Source organism: Notechis scutatus, chromosome 1 (assembly GCF_049901735.1).
Source record: "Notechis scutatus isolate UNSWTSFEM ecotype Mainland chromosome 1, rNotScu1.2, whole genome shotgun sequence".
NCBI lineage: Eukaryota > Metazoa > Chordata > Lepidosauria > Squamata > Elapidae > Notechis > Notechis scutatus.
The window spans coordinates 227,538,617-227,557,432 of record NC_142009.1 but is presented as its reverse complement, the minus strand read 5'-3'; the positions used below and the strand labels follow the sequence as shown (position 1 = coordinate 227,557,432).

The following is an 18,816-nucleotide window of genomic DNA, read 5'->3' as shown; positions in this document are numbered from 1 at the left end:
AACAGCTTCTCTGATGAGGATTGGGATATCAATATTTGTCTGGGTTGTGTTTTTTTGTGGATTGGGTTTTGGATTGGGTTGTGGTTGATGGGTAGAGATGTGGTTTGTAGCTATTGGATGTTCAGGTTTTTGCGTTGTGTCTTTTTTTTCAAGGTTGGATATTCTTTCTCTTACGGCGTCCAGGGATGCTACTATGGTGTTAAGGGATGTTTCAATGGTTTCAATGGTATCAACTCTTTCCAACAGATCCATTTAGATCAATTTAGAGAGGTGACCTAAGTTTTGCTTTTCTCTCCTTCCTATGCAGTCAAGATCATCTTCCTGTTGTGCTCATCCGACGCCGTGAAACCAAATGGTTGGAAATGACAGCTCACTGGGAGAAAACCATGGCCCGGCGCTACAGGAAGGTAAGAAGGTATCTAGCATTGTTTCTTTAAATGGGTGATTTCATCACATTTTTTCATCAAAGTCTTCAGTGAACCCTATCATAATTTCAAATTATGTTCAAAAAGTAATGTGCATTTGACATATTAAATGACAGTTAACCATGATTTATTGAATAAATAGCAAATGGTTAACGTCATAGAACAAAGTCTAGACCAAATACAGTACATTATACTGTGAGATGGAATAATATCTGAAACTTATCAGAAACTTTCTCTTATCTCTCTTTTGTACATACCAACCCCAAACAGAAACAGTCCAAATAGAACAATATAGATAGAAAGAGTTCCAAGATCAGAGGTGGTATTCAGCAACTTCTGACCAGTTCTGGAGAACCAGTAACAGAAATTTTGAGTAGTTCGGAGAACCGGCAAATACCACCTCTGACTGCCCCTGCCCCCAATCTATTCTCTGCCTCTCAAGTCCCAGCTGATCAGTTGGGTCTTCCTTTGTTGCCCTGCACAGGAGAACGGAGCTGGAAAGCAGGTTAGTGGGGTAGGGAGGGAATGGGATTTTGCAGTAACCTTCCCCCAGGAATGGGGTGGGAATGGAGATTTTACAATAAGCTTCTCCTGGAGGGAATGGGAATGGAGATTTTGCAGTATCCATCCCCTGCCATGCCCACCAAGCCACACCCACCAAGCCATGCCACATCCACCAAACCACACCCAGTAAAAAAATTGAATCCCACCACTGTCCAAGATGCTAAGTTTTTGTAACCAATGGTTGCAGTTTCCTTGAAATATTAATATTAGAGCTTTCATTGCAATTAATATTTGCAAATCCACTGCAGCATAAATGGATATTAAATTAAAGAACTTACATTAAAAACCCAGGAAAAAAATGAAAAGATATTTGCATGAAGCCAAAAGGACAGAAGTTACGACGATCTTTCTAACAAATAGATTCTAAAATTGAGAAATCTTCCTGCATCAACCTTATCTCAGATAGGCATGAATTACTCCAAGTTTGTTTTCCAAAGGCAAGCTTAGCCTATGAGCAAGTTCACATGAAAGATGAGTAATCCTTTTTGGCACCAAAGACCCTTTAACATTATGAGGCTGTTGAATTCTTCATATATTAATTGGATCGTGAAACTTGGCATTTGCTTTTAATTCTTTTTAATTTCATCTTAATTTTTTGGATTGTCTTTATACTGTTTAATATTGTGATCCTAAAATCCATACAAGGATCCAAACCTTTCATCAAGCCTATCTAAGTTTACAAAACACCTTTGAGATTAACCTACTAAAGATATTGCCCTAATATAATTCCTGGAACTTTTTGTGTGACCAACATGGCTTGGTATCTTCTATGTTTTCTTGGGAAACAATTGGGGGGGGGGGACTATTTACAGCAATAAAACTCTAAAGGCAAACAGAGCGAGAGGGAGTGAGGGAGGGAAAGGGAAGAGGTATATAGGTAAGTATATGGATGATTGAGAATAAGTTATGTTCACTTATGGAAGCCACAATTTACTAAGATGAAAATACTAACAGCAGACTGCCATAAAGCTATTTTTTTATACCAATAGGTACATTGTTCTCTATATATTGTTGGCTGCAATCCCACTATCTTTAATCGCTGGCCATTCTGGCTACAGCAGGGAACAGTTCAGCAACATCCAGTGGACCATTCATATGCTACCACTCCATGCTGTAGTATGAAGCCAACCAGAAAAGGCTACATTGGTGATAAGCATGCCAATGATACCCTCATCTTGTGAGTGCTGAGCTCCAGCTTCCCATTCAATCCATTATTGGTTCCACACATCAGTTTAGTCTTTGTAAGGTTGCCTCAACTGAAACAGCTAAAGAAGAAATAGAATTAGAGTTTCTGATGATGGCCCATCACTGTTTAAATTTCCCTGGCAACCACCACAGTTTTAGCTAGATGTTTTGAAAAAATAGAGAAAAAGCTGAGTCTTTCCTGGTGTCTGTAGCTCAAACCTTGGCTAGCTATACGGACAAAGGGTATTGGGATTCTTTATGGGATTGGGTTCTATACAGGATCATTATGTACTTTGTTTATATGGTTTATAACAATTCAGATAAAGCTGCTGTGCCGAAAAGGAATCCCTTCCTCTTTACGTGCACGTTGTTGGCCTCTGTTGTGTGGAGGACAAGCCAAAATGGAGAGGAGCCCTGGAAAGTACCAGGTAAGCCTGCGTCTTATTCTAGCCTTTGAGGCACAAGATATTCTACGTGTGTTAAAAGAAATGTTTAGAAATGTTCTATTATCACATCAGCCAACAGGACAACCACCCCTTCTGCTATTGCACTTATCCTTTTTATCTGTGCCTTTATATTAATTAATTAGCAAACTAACCACACATTCTTCTTTACTTATATCTCCTTTTCTGTTGATTATTTGAATATTTACATTAAGACTTGAGGCCTGCTTCGTATAGTACAGCATCTCTAACAAAGGTATGGCAAGAGCATTTCTTTAAATTGAGGAATACTTTGAAACGCAATCCTATGGACACTTAAGAGGGAGTAAGTCTATTGGACTTACTACCATGTTATTGGTTGATATTCATTTGTAATATCTATTCACTTAAAAATATTGTGCTTTCAGCAAAAAATGTTTTCAAGGCAACAATATTCAATTAAAAGAATTGAAATGTATGCAGAATAATATAATTACAAAACCAAAAAACCTTAAGCAAATACAGAATGGTACAAGTAAACCAAATAGTGGAAATCTATTTAGATTATGTGCCATTAAGTTGGTTACAAATCTTAGTAGTATCACAGACAGACCTTCTCCAAGTTGATCTCTCCCACCCCAGCCCTTTATGTGTTTTTGCATTATAATATAAACCTATTGCCTTTATAGTCAAATCCATCCATTTTGTTTCTAATCATTTTCTGCTTCTCTTTCCTTCCATCTCTCTTAATATTTTGGATTTCTCAAGGGAACTCTGACCATGTACAATGTGTCCAAAATGTGACAAATTGAGCCTGATCTTGAATGAAAGCTCTGGATTGTTTGATGAGCCATTTGTTTATTTTCTTCGTTATCCATGACATTCTCAAGAATTCTAAAACACTAACTTGCTTCTTCAAAAATCAATTTTCACTTCCACAGGGTACCACATGGAAAACTATTGTCTGCATAGTTTCTGATCTTTATGGCCATAGATATATGACATCTGAACATTCATTTGTACTCTACCAAGAGGTAGTATTTCTTGCTGGTTTCTTTTTGTTCAGTAACTGATCCTAACAGGCAAAAGTTATCCACTACTGCAGTGTCATTTCTAAAGCTGGTCACTGAACATGTTATTCCTGTATTGATTTGGTCTTTTTTATATTTAATAATAGGCCTATTTTTTCCCACCGTGCTCCTGGCCACATATTTGCCCTACCGTGTAACTGAGCACTTGCATCTCCTTGTACCAATAATATAATCAGTTTTATTTCTGTGCCCTTCATCTGGTAATTATAGACATCATTTGTGAAGACTGTGTTCGCAATAAAGGAGTCACTGGATTGATAGAAACTAATAAATAATTCTCCTGCATCATTTCTGCTTCTGTAGGGCATACAGTTCAAGTTCATTTTCCTCCTTACTATTTTCAGTTGTAGTATTCCAGTCTCCAACCATGTCTGGCTAGCATGATTTTCAATTTTAGATTGAAACTGACCATAAAACCCATCAGCTTCTTCATCAAATGTTAAGATTTGGAGGATAAAGTTGGATAACTGTTATTTTAAAGAGTTGCCCGTTGCTTTTATTGATATTGATATTATTTGGTTACAATTAGCTGATGCAGAAGATGTCAACATGTGCAGTCCATTTTGACTTTCATTTTTCTGTTTTCATGCTTTTTACATTCCGTGTTGCAAAGTACAATAATTCTGTCTTTCAGCTTTTGATTTTTGTTTCCTGCATGTCAACATCAGCAACTAGATGTCTGGAAGGATTTAATTTAGCCAGATGATATCGTAAGCACTATTAATAAAGTAACATGCTGAAAGTAGCATGTTGAGTACCTGAAGACCACATCATCTACCACTATATTATTAATAACTTTATTGTGTTTATCTGTCTTTAACAACATATAAAGATGTGGGGTATTGTTGGGAAGGTAAAGGTTTCCCTCGCACATATGTGCTAGTTGTTTCCAACTCTAGGGGCTGGTGTAACAGTTGTCATCTCTGTTACAAAGCCGAAGAGCCAGCGCTATCCGAAGACATCTCCGTAGTCATGCGGCTGGCATAACTAAATGCTGAAGGTGCACGGAACGTTACCTTCCCACCAAAGCAGTCCCTATTTTTCTACTTGCATTTTTACATGCTTTCGAACTGCTAGGTTGGCAGAAGCTGGGACAAGTAACTGGAGCTCACTCCATTACGCGATACTAGGGATTCGAACCACCGAACTGCTGACCTTTCTGATTGACAAGCTCAGCGTCTTAGCCATTGAGCCATCGCATTCCTGTCATTTTTGTATTCCTGTTGAGAAAGAGTTGGGCAAATATGGGCCCATCACTGACAGAGGTCTGGTTGCTATTGCAGGAATTGCTTGAGGTGCCTGGTGATCCTCAATGGGTGGAGACTATCACAAAAGACATTCACCGCCAATTCCCCTTCCATGAGATGTTCCTGTCTCCTGAAGGTCCTGGGTGAGTGGATAGAGTATGCAGAATGAAATTTTTGAATAGATTATTACAGATTAAAATACACAGAGTAGTTGTCTGAATAAATTTTCAATCCATCATATTTGTTTTAGAGAAAATAAATAATATTTAACTAAAATATATAAATGCTTCATATTCTATCTCTTTTTATTTTTTCTTAATTTGTACCCAATATTTTTGTTGATTAAAAAAATCAAAACTCCATATCTAAATTGTAACATGCTTATGGGTTGCTCTGTATGTTGCATAATAGCATTAGATCCATAAATAGTTTTTTTTTTAGAGTTTACAAGACTTCCTCCTTCACTCAATTTTAACTTTATTTTTTTTAGAAATTAAAAGGAAGTTAGCCTGTTGCAGAACAAAGGACTAGCTTCTCTAGATCCCAATGGCATTTGTAGAAAATAAAAGCAATGAGTAATGGGCTACTGCTTTGCTTGAAAAGATACCCACATGACCAGGAAAAAGACCAAAAGAAGCCAGAATTAAGAAAACCCAAGGAAGGCTAAAGAGATGATGAGAGCAACCTCACCAATTTCCCATGAAGAATATCATATTATGGCACTCATTTGGTGAAAATTCAAACTCTGCCATGCTCATCTTATAATAGTGCACAATGCATGCTCTAAAAATCTACCTACCTCTGTCTGGGAAGGGAAGGGATTGTGGATTGATACAAGAAGAAAGACTTCATTCCTCGAATATTTTCAGATAGAGGCTAGATAATAATCTGCCAGGGGTGCTTTTAGTTAGATAATTGTTTGATGACTGAAATGGACTTTCGATAACTCTGTCCCTATAACCCTTTATCACATCTTCTGAAAAACTATGGCAGCATGGCTAAAGAATAGTGATCCTAGCTCTGAGTTTGTGTGTGTGGGTTATACGAACTTAATGGGTTATACGAACTTTGTGTGGCTAATGGTTCAACATGTTGTGTGACCGTAGAAAATGAATTAACTCAGTAACCACACTCAGCATGTTACATGATACAGGCTATAATTCTTTATATTTTGTATAACTGATTCCATTTCCAACTCTAACTTGGCTAACCCCAAATTTTCCAGATGCATTAGGGTACTATTTGAATCATCCCAGCCAGTTGCTTTGAACCCAGTTTATCTGTGGGATGTGGACAATCCTACCATATATGTAGGCTGGTCACTTGCCCCATGGTAGAGTGTTGGGGAATGGAAAGCCCACTTACAAATTCTAAGACTGAGCAACAGGTTGAATCCTACTGGCCAAGGCACGGCACAGGATTCTACCTAAAAGCAGAATAACAAAGCTGAGCTGGAGTGCTCTTACTGGGTTGGATTTGGTGAACCGAAGGCAAGGATGTGACCATGGCTTCCTCAAGCCTTCTGTGATCTCTATTCCGTTATAGACAGCAAGGGCTGTTGCAGCTGCTGAAAGCCTACACTGTGTATCGGCCCCAAGAAGGTTATTGTCAAGCTCAAGGACCAGTGGGTGCCCTGCTTCTCATGCACATGCCACCAGAGGTGAGTCTCAAGCAAAGGCCTTCACCCTTACAGTTATCACTACGGTTGTTGGATTGACTGACTGATCTAACAAAATATATGAGCCATTCCTGGCTAGGATGTAAGTCCATATAACATTAAAATACTTCCAAAATAGAAATTGGATGGGGTTGAACCCAATTTCCAAAGCTCCTGAGAAACCAAATTGCTTCCACTGCCCTTCAGCAAGTCAAAACATAAAGGACACGGATGTCTGCATGTGGGGTCAAAAAAGTCAACATGGCAGTGGTGGCAAAATGCAGCTAGTCCAGATGATACAGCTGTAGATGAGTCCGTCTTTATATGCATTGCCATAAATAAAAAATAGGCAGAAATGTGACTGCATCGTCGTGACCTCCTGACGGCATCCTGACATTTTTTTTAATGTACCCTTTGAAGTTTTCTGAGAGGAACCAAGTTGTATCCCTCTGATTTCCCAAACCCTCTCTAGAATTCTAGACAAGATGGGCAGGGTCAGATTTTCATCCATTTTATTTTTCCTACATCATAGTTATTCCATGCTAAATCTCTATCGGCTGCTACTGTTTGTCTTCTCTGATGGCTGCCTGTTTATTTTTTTCCAGCAAGCATTCTGGTGCCTGGTACAGATCTGCGACCACTATCTGCCTGGTTACTACAGCCCCCAAATGGTGAGAGGTTTAGGAAAGAAGGGATATCCACCTGTGGGGGTGGGAATCAACAAACTGGAATGGGACAGCAGTTCTTAAGGCCTTTCTTTGGGGTTGAATTAAAGTTCTCCCCACCAATTTTTAATATTTTATTTATTTATTTATTTTAGTTTCTCAAGCATGTATGAGAAAAACAAGTATAAGTATGAACATGACATATAAACATATAAGTATAAACAGGTATAAGTATATACATAATGAATGAGTATGAATAAATGGGAACAGTAAGACAGGGATGGCAGGCATGCTGGTGTGCTTATGTATGCCCCCTTACAGACCTCTTAGGAATGGAGTGAGGTCCACGGCAGACAGTTTAAGGTTAAAGTTAATAGCAGAAGCTATACTGAGATATTTTGTTCTGTCCCCACTGCTAATGCTTATCCTTCTTCCACAGCCTCTATTCCAGCTTGCTGTCAAATGGTGCTATTCTCTTAATCAAAACTATCTGTAGGGTTTGGAAAACTAAGCCATGGGTTTAGCCCTCTGGCTTTGGTACCCACCTTTCCTTCTCAACAATACCAGCAGCCAGGAAAACAGTGATGGGACAGGAGTGAGGGTTTGACATTGGGTGCCTGCTGGCTTGTGCTGGTTTATCACATGCAAATCAGCCTTTAACAATCTGGCCCTTCAACTCTTCCTGAGAAGAATCAATTTAGCTTCTTATGATGTTTTCCATAAGGTTCCAGGATGAAGGTTGCCAGAGAAAATGGTTTGTTACGTTCCTTTGTTGAAAGCAACATCCTAGCTGATTTAGGCAGAATGTTCTCCAGCTGGAGATGATATTAATTACCACTGATTGGGGAGAGGAATGGAACCCCTAATATATCCCCCCGCTTTCAATCTCTCTCTGGTTTTAATTAAGCAAAACAGGCATGTAATTAGAAGACTTTTAGAAGTATGGGACTTTGAAAAAGCAGCTCTTTCCAGATCTGGCATTTCAACAAGCCTGCTGATCAGCTGCTCGCATCTCGTTCCCCATGGGAAGAGGGGGACAAGGAAGTGGAAGAGAGTGCCTAGGGATCTGGAGGGGGGGAGGGGGGAGCAAAATAGGACTGCATTTTTTATTTTGATTTTGAGCCTTTAAATAGATAGATTAAAGGCAAAAGTTCAGGTGATACAACTTCATATTTGACTCACATAAAAGAAGATTCACGCATGAAATTAAAACCTAAGGCTCAAGAATTGTGCCAGGTGAGGATGGCAAGCAAGACTGTAGTGCAGGGGTCTCCAAACCTGGCAACTTTAAGATTTGTGGACTTTAACTCCTGGAGTTCCCCAGGCAAGTTGGCCAAGAAACTCTGCGAGTTGAAATCTACAAGTCTCAAAGCTGCTAAATTTGGAGATCCCCTACTGTAGTGGATGGATGAAACTGTAGGCTGGAAGGCTGGAAGTCTCATATCTTCCCTCCTGGAAGTGCTTTGTGTCTTCATACCCTTGGCTTTCACACTCTTGTCTATTCTATTCTGGGATAAGGGCTTAGTAGCTCCTACTGCCACTATACTATCTTCCAGGGGCCACTTCATGAATTATTCTTCTCTTAATACTTCCCATAACCTTAATTGGGCTTTCACAACCTGTGTGTCCCTTTCTGATGATTGAAAGATCAAAATTCAAAAAGGGAAATAATTTCCATAATGCCACTTCCTGACTGTAGCATAGAGGCAAGTGACTTGACGAGTCAGCCACTGCTTGGTAAATAGACCATTTTCAGAAGACGTAAAGGAAATTTATTTGAAATAAAATCTTCATTTTTAGATATTAAAATGAAAATTGTGTTGAATGACCACTATTTAAAGCCTGATTTCACAGCTGCCAAAAGGAAGTGACAAATGAAAATGCAGCGCTCAAGTCAGATCATAAGATGTCACTGGTCTGCTACACTGGTTTATGTTGCAACATAACATTACAGAGGCAAGAAGATTCCAATTAAAATTTCCATGCCCATCCAGAAGGATCCATGCAGGTTGAAGTTTAAACATCATATTCTATCATTTATAGAAGAATAAAGAAAAAATAATTCCGTGTTTTAATACCCAGCTTGTATCCACACTGACATAATTTTTAACGATTGTAAACAAATAGTTATAAATTGAGGACAGGCAAGGGTATGAAAGTGAGAGTAACAGAAAAGTATTTCATTAAATGATGTCACTGCATCTTTTTCCTGCAGGAGGCGCTGGTGCTAGACAGTGAAATTTTTACTGCGCTCCTCCATCGAGTGTGTCCGAAGGCCTTTAAGCACTTGCAGAAACATGGGGTGGGCCCTTTGATGTACATGCCCGAGTGGTTCCTGTGCCTCTTTGCCCGCACGCTGCCCTTCCCCACAGTGTTGAGAGTCTGGGATGCCTTCCTGAGTGAAGGTGAGTGAGGGCAATGAGCACTTGGGGATCTGTAAGTCTGAACTGAGACAAGAAGCAGAATCATATTGCAAAACTTTGCAAGGCAGCAACTGGTGGTATGAGGCAGTGGTAGGATTCAAAAAATGTTAATACCGATTCTGTGGGTGTGGCTTGGTGGGCGTGACAGGGGAAGGTTACTGCAAAATCCCATTCCCTCCCCACTCCACTAACCTGCTTTCCAGCTCCATTCTCCTGTGCAGGGCAACATAAGAAGACCCAACCAATCAGCTGGGACTCGGGAGGCAGAGAATAGATGCGGGCGGGGCCAGTCAGAGGTGGTATTTGCTGGTTCTCTGAACTACTCAAAATTTCCGCTATTGGTTCTCCAGAACTGGTCAGAACCTGCTGAATACCACCTCTGGTATGAGATGATTGGGAGAATGAATTGCTAGAGTCTAACTCTATTGACATAGGATGCTAAATTGGAAAACAAAGGCAGGAGAGTCAGAACAACCTTTCTTTTGGGAAGAGGTATCTTCTATGGATAAAGAGATTAAAATCTTTCTGAAATAAATTTAAGAAGAAATAGGATATTGGATGGAGAAGGACAGGGACGGTCATGATTCGGAACCAAGATGGACAACATTATAATGGACTCACACTTAAATTTTTTTTTGTAAAAGCAAAGTAGAGATGCTGCTCAGTAAGCAGAGCTTTGCTCTTTGTGTTTTCACAGAAACAGGACATTCTGGTTTTTTTACATTTTGGAATGGAGTTATTCTAAAATCACTAAGCCAGATCACATCTGATAATTATTTAGATGAAGAACTATTCAGGAATCCCAGGGCTGTAAAACAGATAAAATGGGCAGTTGAAAAAACATTCAGGAAAAAGATACTAGCATATTGTTAGATATGCCCTATACTAATTGCCAAGAAAAGCTCATGGACAAGCCCAAGAAATCACCAAAAATCCAACGTTATGTAAGGAAGTTTTTTTTAGGGCTTCTGCTGCATTTTTTAAGTGTTTCCACTTCAAAATGATGGGAAATGTATGCTGATTTTCAGGAGCTACAGTTGAAGGACATACACTTGAGATCCTGAAAAATATATTTTATTTATTTAATTTGATTTGTCGATTGCTTGCAAGATAATAAGAATAGGTATATACATAGTATGAATACATGAAATGGGTACATATAAGAAAAATAAAAGAAACAATAAACAGGGATGGTAGGCACGTTGGTGTGCTTATGCACGCCCCCTACAGACCTCTTAGGAAAGGGGTGAGGTCAATAGTAGACAGTCTAAGGTTAAAGTTTTTGGGGTTTGGGGAAGAGACTACAGAGTCAGGTAGAGTATTCCAGACATTGACCACTCTGTTGCTGAAATCGTATTTCCTGCTATCAAGTTTGGTGCAGTTAACCTTGAGTTTGTATCTATTGTGTGCTCTTGTGTTGTTATGGTTGAAGCTGAAGTATTCATTGACAGGTAGGACATTGCAATGTATGATTTTATATACCATACTTAGATCAGAACCAAAGACAGTGTAATTCAAGGTTTTCTAGGTCTAGAATTCAAGTCTGGTGGCATAAGGTATTCTACAATGAGTGGGGGAGTGGAGAACTCTTCTTGTGAAATATTTCTGGACTTTCTCAATTGTGCTAATATCAGATACGTAATGTGGGTTCCAGACTGATGAGCTGTATTCGAGTATTGGTCTAGCAAATGTTTTGTATGCTCTCGTTAGTAGTGTGATATTACCAGAGAAAAAGCTACATAGGATTAGGTTAACAACTCTTAATGCCTTTTTGGCTATGTAGTTACAGTGGGCTCTAGCACTTAGATCATTAGAGATGCGTATTCCAAGGTTCTTGACAGAGCTTCGATCATCAACAAGGCCTTGACTATTCAGCTTGTATTTTATTTTCTGATTTTTTTTGCCAATATGTAAGATAGAGCATTTATTTGTTGAGATTTGAAGTTGCCATTTGTTTGACCATTCTGATACATAGTCAAGATCTTTTTGAAGGGTAGCAGTATTGTCTGTGGTATTGAACAGCTTTACATCATCAGCAAAAAGAATGCAGTTGCTCTTAATATGATCACAGAGGTCATTTATGTAGAGTATGAAGAGAGTTGGTCCTAGAACACTGCCTTGGGGGACACCTCTATTGACAGGTACAGAATTTGATAGGACACTCCCAATTTTGACCATTTGTTGTCTGTTTGACAGGAATGCTTCTATCCAGTTATGCAGGTGTCCAGAGATACCATAAGATTTTAGTTTTAGGAGTAGTTTGTCGTGTACCACTGAATCAAAGGCTTTACAGAAGTCTATGTAGATTGCGTCTATTGTTTTGAATTGATCGAGTTGTGTAGTCCATATGTTTTTGCAGTGTAAGAGTTGCAGATTACAGGACAGTTTTTTTCTGAAACCAAATTGTTTATTAGAGAGTAGGTTGTTTGTCTCTAAGTGGAGGATAATGGATTGGTTAATAATTGATTCCATGACTTTACAGGTGACGCAGCATAAGGAGATTGGTCTGTAATTTTCAACTAGGCTGGGGTCTCCCTTTTTGAAGATGGGGATGACCATGGCTTGTGACCATAGGTTAGGCAAGGAGCTGGTCCTGAAAGATTTTTCACAGATTATGCTTAGAGGTTCTGCTATGGCAGTGGATAGCTTTTTAAAGAAGTAGGCACATATTCCGTCCGGTCCAATAGATAGAGATGGTTTTAGATTGCGTAGTGCTTTTTCAACATTGTCTTCTGTAAAATCGATATGTATTAGATCATTGCAGTTTTCTGTGGTTCGGCTAGGAAATACTGGGCATGATCCATTGCTGTTTACAAATTCTGAGCCAAAGAATGTGTTAAAGATGATGGCTTTAATGGTGTCGTCGTTGCAATCTTTACCATTAGGTCCAATCAGGTGTGGGATGGACCTTGAGTCTTTTAGTTTGTTGTTTACAAAATTGTAAAAAGTGCGGGTGGAATTGGTGTATGGAAGGTTTTCTCCTTAATGCTAAGCTATATATTTTATCAAATTATATCTAATATATTTTATATATATTATATCATATATATATCTATCTATATCTATATCTGTATCTGTACCTATATCTATATCTATATCTATATCTATGTGTGTATGTATGGTATTCAGCTTTGTTCGGGTATTTTCCCACGTCATTATAGTTGTGCTTTTAAAGTTGTAGCAACATTTTGCCAGAATCTCATCTGCCATCTATCAGGCTTCTGTATTGTGTTTACAGAAGCCTGATGATGGCAGATGAGATTCTGCCGAAACGTTGCTACAACTTTAAAAGCACAACTATAATGACGTGGGAAAATACCCGAACAAAGCTGAATATCATACATATAAATACCCGTGAAAACTTAAGAATATATATATATATATATCCTTCTGAGACTGTAGCTCCCAGAATTCTCTATGAGCATGGGCAAAGAGTGGGAATTCTGGGAATTACAGTTCTACATTAGCTGCTACACTCTGAGTAAGCAGGATAGCTTGGTGTACGAAGGATTACTTCAGTAAATTCATTCACCAGTTTTCTAATTCTGCTTCCCTGGAGCTCCAGTTCTGCTTCCCTGGAGCTCTTAGATTATCTAATTCTGCTTCCCTAGAGCTCTTAGATTGTCCAGAAACCATGAGAAGCAGTATTATTCAATGCAAGAACACCCAGTTTGAATCCCAGAACTTCCAGCCAAAAGTAACATGAAATATGTTGTTGCTGGTCAGAATAGCCCTGGCCAGATGGATGGACAAGAGTGTACAAGAGTGCTTGCCCTGAACTCAACTGCTCTGCCCTGGCTTTCTCCCGCAGGGGTCAAGGTGTTGTTTCGTGTTGGTCTGCTGTTAGTCCGCTTAGCCCTGGGCTCCTCCGAAAAACTACGTGCCTGTTCAGGACTGGTGGAGACACTGGAGAAGCTACGCAGCATCCCACCTCAGTTTCTGCAAGAAGACAGCTTCATGGCTGAGGTAGAAACTACAAAACTTCCTGTCTGGTGTAGCAGCTTCTTTTTTTGTTTCTTTCTGGCCACAATCAACTATTTTGAATGTGCAGGCATGTGAGACCTGCAAAAGATGATTACAGTAATAATTGGGAGATTTTGTGAAAGGGTAAAAACTCTCGGTGTGTCTGTGTGTAAAGAGTGGGATGTTAAAGGACAGAAGAGAATGTATGTTCCAGAGGTGCTTTTTCCAAAAGGCAATTGGATTGTCCAGGGTTTTTTTTCCCCTTTGAAAATGTTTCACTTCTCATCCAAGAAGTTTCTTCAGTTCTGACTGGAGGGGAATGGAAGTATTATATTCTTTGCAGTCATCTGTTCATTAGCATTTGCTCTCTGAGAGTCGTTGAGGCCACTTGGGGGTTTATCTGACTCTTCAGAGTCACCCGAATCAGAGTGTAAATGGGTGTGGAACCTTCTTGGGACTACTGAAAGGACTGCGTAGTAAACAGATGATATCATATCCCTCCCCCATGGTTGAGGGAGGGCTCTTCAGTTTGAACATAGATGGCCTCCTTGAACCCTTGAACTCCTTGAACCCTCTTTCAAACTAATGGTCTTCTCTCTCTCTATCCAGAATGTGAACTTTCAGACGCAGATGGACTGCTGTCTCATGGAGGCTTAATGCATATATATATGTATATATGTGTGTGTGTGTGTGTGTGTGTGTGTGTGGTATTCAGCTTTGTTTGGGTATTTTCCCACGTCATTATAGTTGTGTTTTTAAAGTTGTAGCTTTTAAAGGCACAACTACAATGACGTGGGAAAATACCCGAACAAAGCTGAATGCCATGTAAGTGCAAAGTAAAAACACACACACACACACACGGTGTGTGTGTGTGTGTGTGTGTGTGTGTGTATGTATATATGTATATACCGTATATGCGGCGTATAAGACGACCCGGCGATAAGACACCCCCAACATTTCCACTCAAAATATAGTTTGTTATATACCGCCCTCTTCCGCACGTGTGTGTGTGTGTGTGTGTATGTATATATGTATATATGCCTTCCCTTCCCGAGGCAAGCGGACTATATGTACTCCTGACATATGTATATATGTATATATGTATATATGTATATATATGGATTTTCTTTGTTTGCAATATTTGTTGACTACTACTATTATAGGACTTGGGCAGTTTACAATTTGATAGAAAGAGTACCAATACAGTACAATACAAAGTGACACCTACATACCAAGATAAATGCCATGAAACAGCCAGTCAGGATCCAAACCAGGTTAGAATAAAAAAAGATTCCGCTGGTTTGCAGAATGCAAGGAGGAAGATGCTACACATACATATCCAGGAAAAGCATATATCAGAAGTCAGGGGCCACTACAGAAAAGGCCAGCCACCTGATCCAAGTCCCATTTACTTCCTGTGTAGGAGAGGGTGGTGACTCTCAAGGGGTGGTAAGAAGAAGCGTGACTCTAACGGGTAGAATCAATGTTGGCAAGTTGATGCCTGATGTAATTCTGTGTCATGTTATATAGGGATTTGTAGGTATCCAGCACATAGAATTTGGATTCTCACCTCTATTATCATCCTGCTGGCCTGTCAGTAGTTAGAATGCAATATTGCAGCCTAATTCTGCCGACTGCCAGCAGTTCTATTCTCACCAGGCTCAAGGTTGATTCAGCCTTCCATCCTTCCGAGGTTGGTAAAATGAGGACCCAGATTGTTGGGGACAATATACTGACTCTACAAACCACTTAGAGAGAGCTGTAAAGCACTATGAAGGGGTATTTAAGTCTAAGTACTAGTGCTGGTGCTATTGCTATTTTGGCCTCTTTTTTTGGGTGGTAATTGTTGCTGAAAAGTACCATGCTGGAAATCAGCTATTCTGCCATTGAATTCCAGCAGCATTCTTTTTAGGTAATCAGGAGGTTGCAGAATATAGTTTACCCATGGGAGCCCTAATTGATTTGCTTCTAGTCGCCCCCCGAAATCTATTCAGCAGCCGCAATCTAACCTACATACAAACCAGCTATAACCTTGCAATATTCACCAATGTCCTTCCCTGTCTCTGTTGCAGAGGTGGGGAAATTTGAGGGCTGTGAGTTGCCCTTAAGCAAAGGAGTAATGCCTAGGCTCCCAGTAAATGCCCAGGCTCTCATTCCAAGGTAGGGGGTGGTTTTGTTGTATTGCTGGGCTGTTTTTTGTTATTCCTGGTGTGTTAAATTAAATGAAGCCTTGTGTACCCGTTTTTAATTATTTTGCTCCTCCAAATGAGAATTTTTTTTCAGGGAATTTGCAGCCTAAATTCAGGAATGCCACTTATTGAAGCCATAAGAGCCATAAAAGAAGGAATTTATGGCCACATATGGACCCCGATCGATAGGTTACCCGCACCTCTCCTCTCCATCAAGTCCATTTTCTGTAATTCTAAATTCATATTTTCTTCCTTGGGCCTCATACCTAAACTTGTTGCTTTCTTCACCTTTGGTAGGTCCATGATGTGCCCATCTCAGAGGGTGACCTGGAACGTGAATGTAGAATCCAACTGGGAAAACTGTGCCAAACTCAGCCGAAATTCCAGTACAACCCAAAGCAGCGCCTTTCGGGTGCAAAGGCCATTTTTGACGTTCAGCAACTGGAGGATGCGCAGAACAATAAGACAGGAAAAGAAATTCACACACATACTTTCCACATCCCCAAAATCAAGGTGGACCCACCCCCATCGTCCCCAAAGGAGCAGAAGAGGGCCTCGGAGGTGCAAGGTCAGAAAAAAGAGCAGAAAAGGAAGAAGCCGGACACACGGGGAAAGACTTTCCACGCCTTTGAGCATCCCAAGGGTAGAAGGGAGAGAAAGCTAGAACCAGAAGCCACAAGGACCAAGTCGTCTTTTTACTTGGAGGCATGAGTCCAAAGCATGCACACACTGATCTGGTGGCTATGCTGGTAGGAATCCCACCCCTCCACGATTCTCACTCGGGGCAGAGAAGCAATGGAACTCTGGGGGAGCAATCGTGCAGCATTTTCTCACTGCCCTGCTCCGGTTAACGGATGAATTCAGAAGCTTCGACATAGCTTGAGTTGAAGGCAATCCTAAATTTCTAGGAAAAAAATAAATAAAATAGGGGGGTTTTCCTAATTTTAGAAGCTTCCTCTTTCTGAAGCCTTCATCTATAACCCTGTTTGAATAAGAGGGTTATAGATGAAGAGGGATAGAATAAGAGATAGGCAATCCCATCCTACATATGTTTTGGGATGTAGATAGAGCTATGAGTTATAGGTGTTTGTGTGTGTGTGTGTGTGTGAGAGAGAGAGAGTGTGTGTGTGTGAGAGTGTGTGTGTGAGAGTGTGTGTGTGTGTGTGTGTGTAGACATACGATTTAGCTAAGCTTGGTGAATTTCAAAGGGCAGAGCAAGTGGTTATCACTAAGTACCCTTCTTCCCATCACTCAGCTCCCACCCCCAGTAATTTTGGGGTAGTGTCAGAAGGAGAACCCCTGATAATTTGGAAATATGGTAGCTCTCATTTAACAGCTGCCTCAGACAGAAACTTTCTGCAGTTACAATGGTGATAAAAAAAATAATTTTGTGAGAACCTTTGCAGGTCTGTAAAGCCAACAAAAGCTGAAGTAAAATTGCAAAATTGTGATGTTTTACTTAGAGACTGCTTTGCTTAACGACCAATTTGCTCCTCCCAATTCTGGTCACTTGACAAGGACTACTTGTAAGCTACACATTTTCATCTATTTTTGCTGTGAATGTTGTAACCTGAAGTCCAGGCAATGAGAAAAAAAAAAGAACTCTTAAGAACGAGGATGAATGAAACCTAATTTGAAATACAGTGTATTTGCAATTGCTCTAGGCTTTGAGGTATTTGGCACCTTGATTCTAAGGGGGCAAAATTTATTGCACATGTATAATAAAACAGATTCACAGAATCTAATTTAGTAAAATTACAAAAATGTGAGTTTCCTATATTCATAAAAAAACAGAAAGTTGTTCTGACTCAGTGTGGCAAAGGAATTGCGGGTGGACTGTATAATTATTTGGTTCCAGGAAAATACTGTTTTAAATTGAACAAACTGAAGAAAATAGAGAAAGGGTGAATCAATTAGTGGTTAAAATAACTAATCATAATAATTACAAATTTAAAAACCCTTAATAACAAAGGTCCACATGATCAGTTTAAATAATTATAAGGAGTTAACTGTTGAGTTTATCATTAAATCTGATAAGTATTTAGCAACAAAATGTGTCATTTTTTATTTTTAGAGAACAAAGACTCTTCAAAACAGATAATAAACTGATAACCTGTACCCATTCTTTAAAATTATATTGACTTTCTTTCCAGTTACATACCAGTATCCCCTCTGTTGTGCCTTCAATTTCACAGAGTAGGGCTGTCAAACTTGTAGCCCACGGGCTGGATGCATCATGCGCTGGCCATGCCCCCACCCGGTTTACCAAAGGGGAAAAAAGATCTGATATGTCATGTGACGCCATCATGATGACATGAGTTTGACACCCCTGTCATAGAGCCGAAGTTTTTCATAAAATGACTAATGCTATATCTTACAAATATAACTCAACATCACACTGAGCTCCTTAACTATTTGTTCCCAAGATTACATTAACATACATGTTAATTTCATTTTGAGTGTTGAATTATATTTGTAAAATATAGAATTAGTCAAAAGCTATAATACAACAAGACAAAATAATGTGAGTTAAAGAATGTTCAAATTTCTTACACAGCCAACCTAAGAAGTCTTAATGTCCATCCTTTATTAAAGATTCTTTGATACCTCCAACAGACCTGTCATAATATTTTATGATTAATTAGTTTCATCTTTAAATAGTAAGAAGTGTATTTCCCATTTTTTAATACTTGGACCCATTGACTTTCCAAAACTGGATATTCTAATTTTTCCTTCCATAGACCCAATATATAAATAATGCAAATTTTCCCTTCATTTTTTTACTACCTTATGAAAATGAATTATTGGTAAACATTTGACTGCAGCCTCTCTTAATGAAGCTAAAATAGAAAGTATCTTGGAGGCTGGTAAAGTATTCAGGCCATGCTTTTAGTTAGTATATGTTTTACTTGAGAATATTGCCAAGAATATATTGAAGACAAGCCAAACTCAAAAGACAATCTCTCAAAAATTTTAAAACCGCCA

At 39.4% G+C, this 18,816-nt stretch overlaps 1 protein-coding gene across 1 annotated transcript in view; it reads left to right on the top strand.

Annotated features, from left to right (window-relative positions):
- Positions 1-17,595, top strand: part of TBC1D10C (TBC1 domain family member 10C) — a 30,862-nt gene extending 13,267 nt beyond the window's left edge. Inside the window, exons 2-9 of the mRNA XM_087950470.1 lie at positions 308-407; positions 2,495-2,602; positions 4,971-5,077; positions 6,480-6,594; positions 7,197-7,262; positions 9,472-9,661; positions 13,491-13,645; positions 16,129-17,595. Coding sequence (XP_087806596.1) covers positions 308-407; positions 2,495-2,602; positions 4,971-5,077; positions 6,480-6,594; positions 7,197-7,262; positions 9,472-9,661; positions 13,491-13,645; positions 16,129-16,542 — 1,255 coding nt within the window. The 3' untranslated portion in view covers positions 16,543-17,595. The remainder of the gene's footprint in view (positions 1-307; positions 408-2,494; positions 2,603-4,970; positions 5,078-6,479; positions 6,595-7,196; positions 7,263-9,471; positions 9,662-13,490; positions 13,646-16,128) is intronic.
- Positions 17,596-18,816: the final 1,221 nt, after the last annotated feature.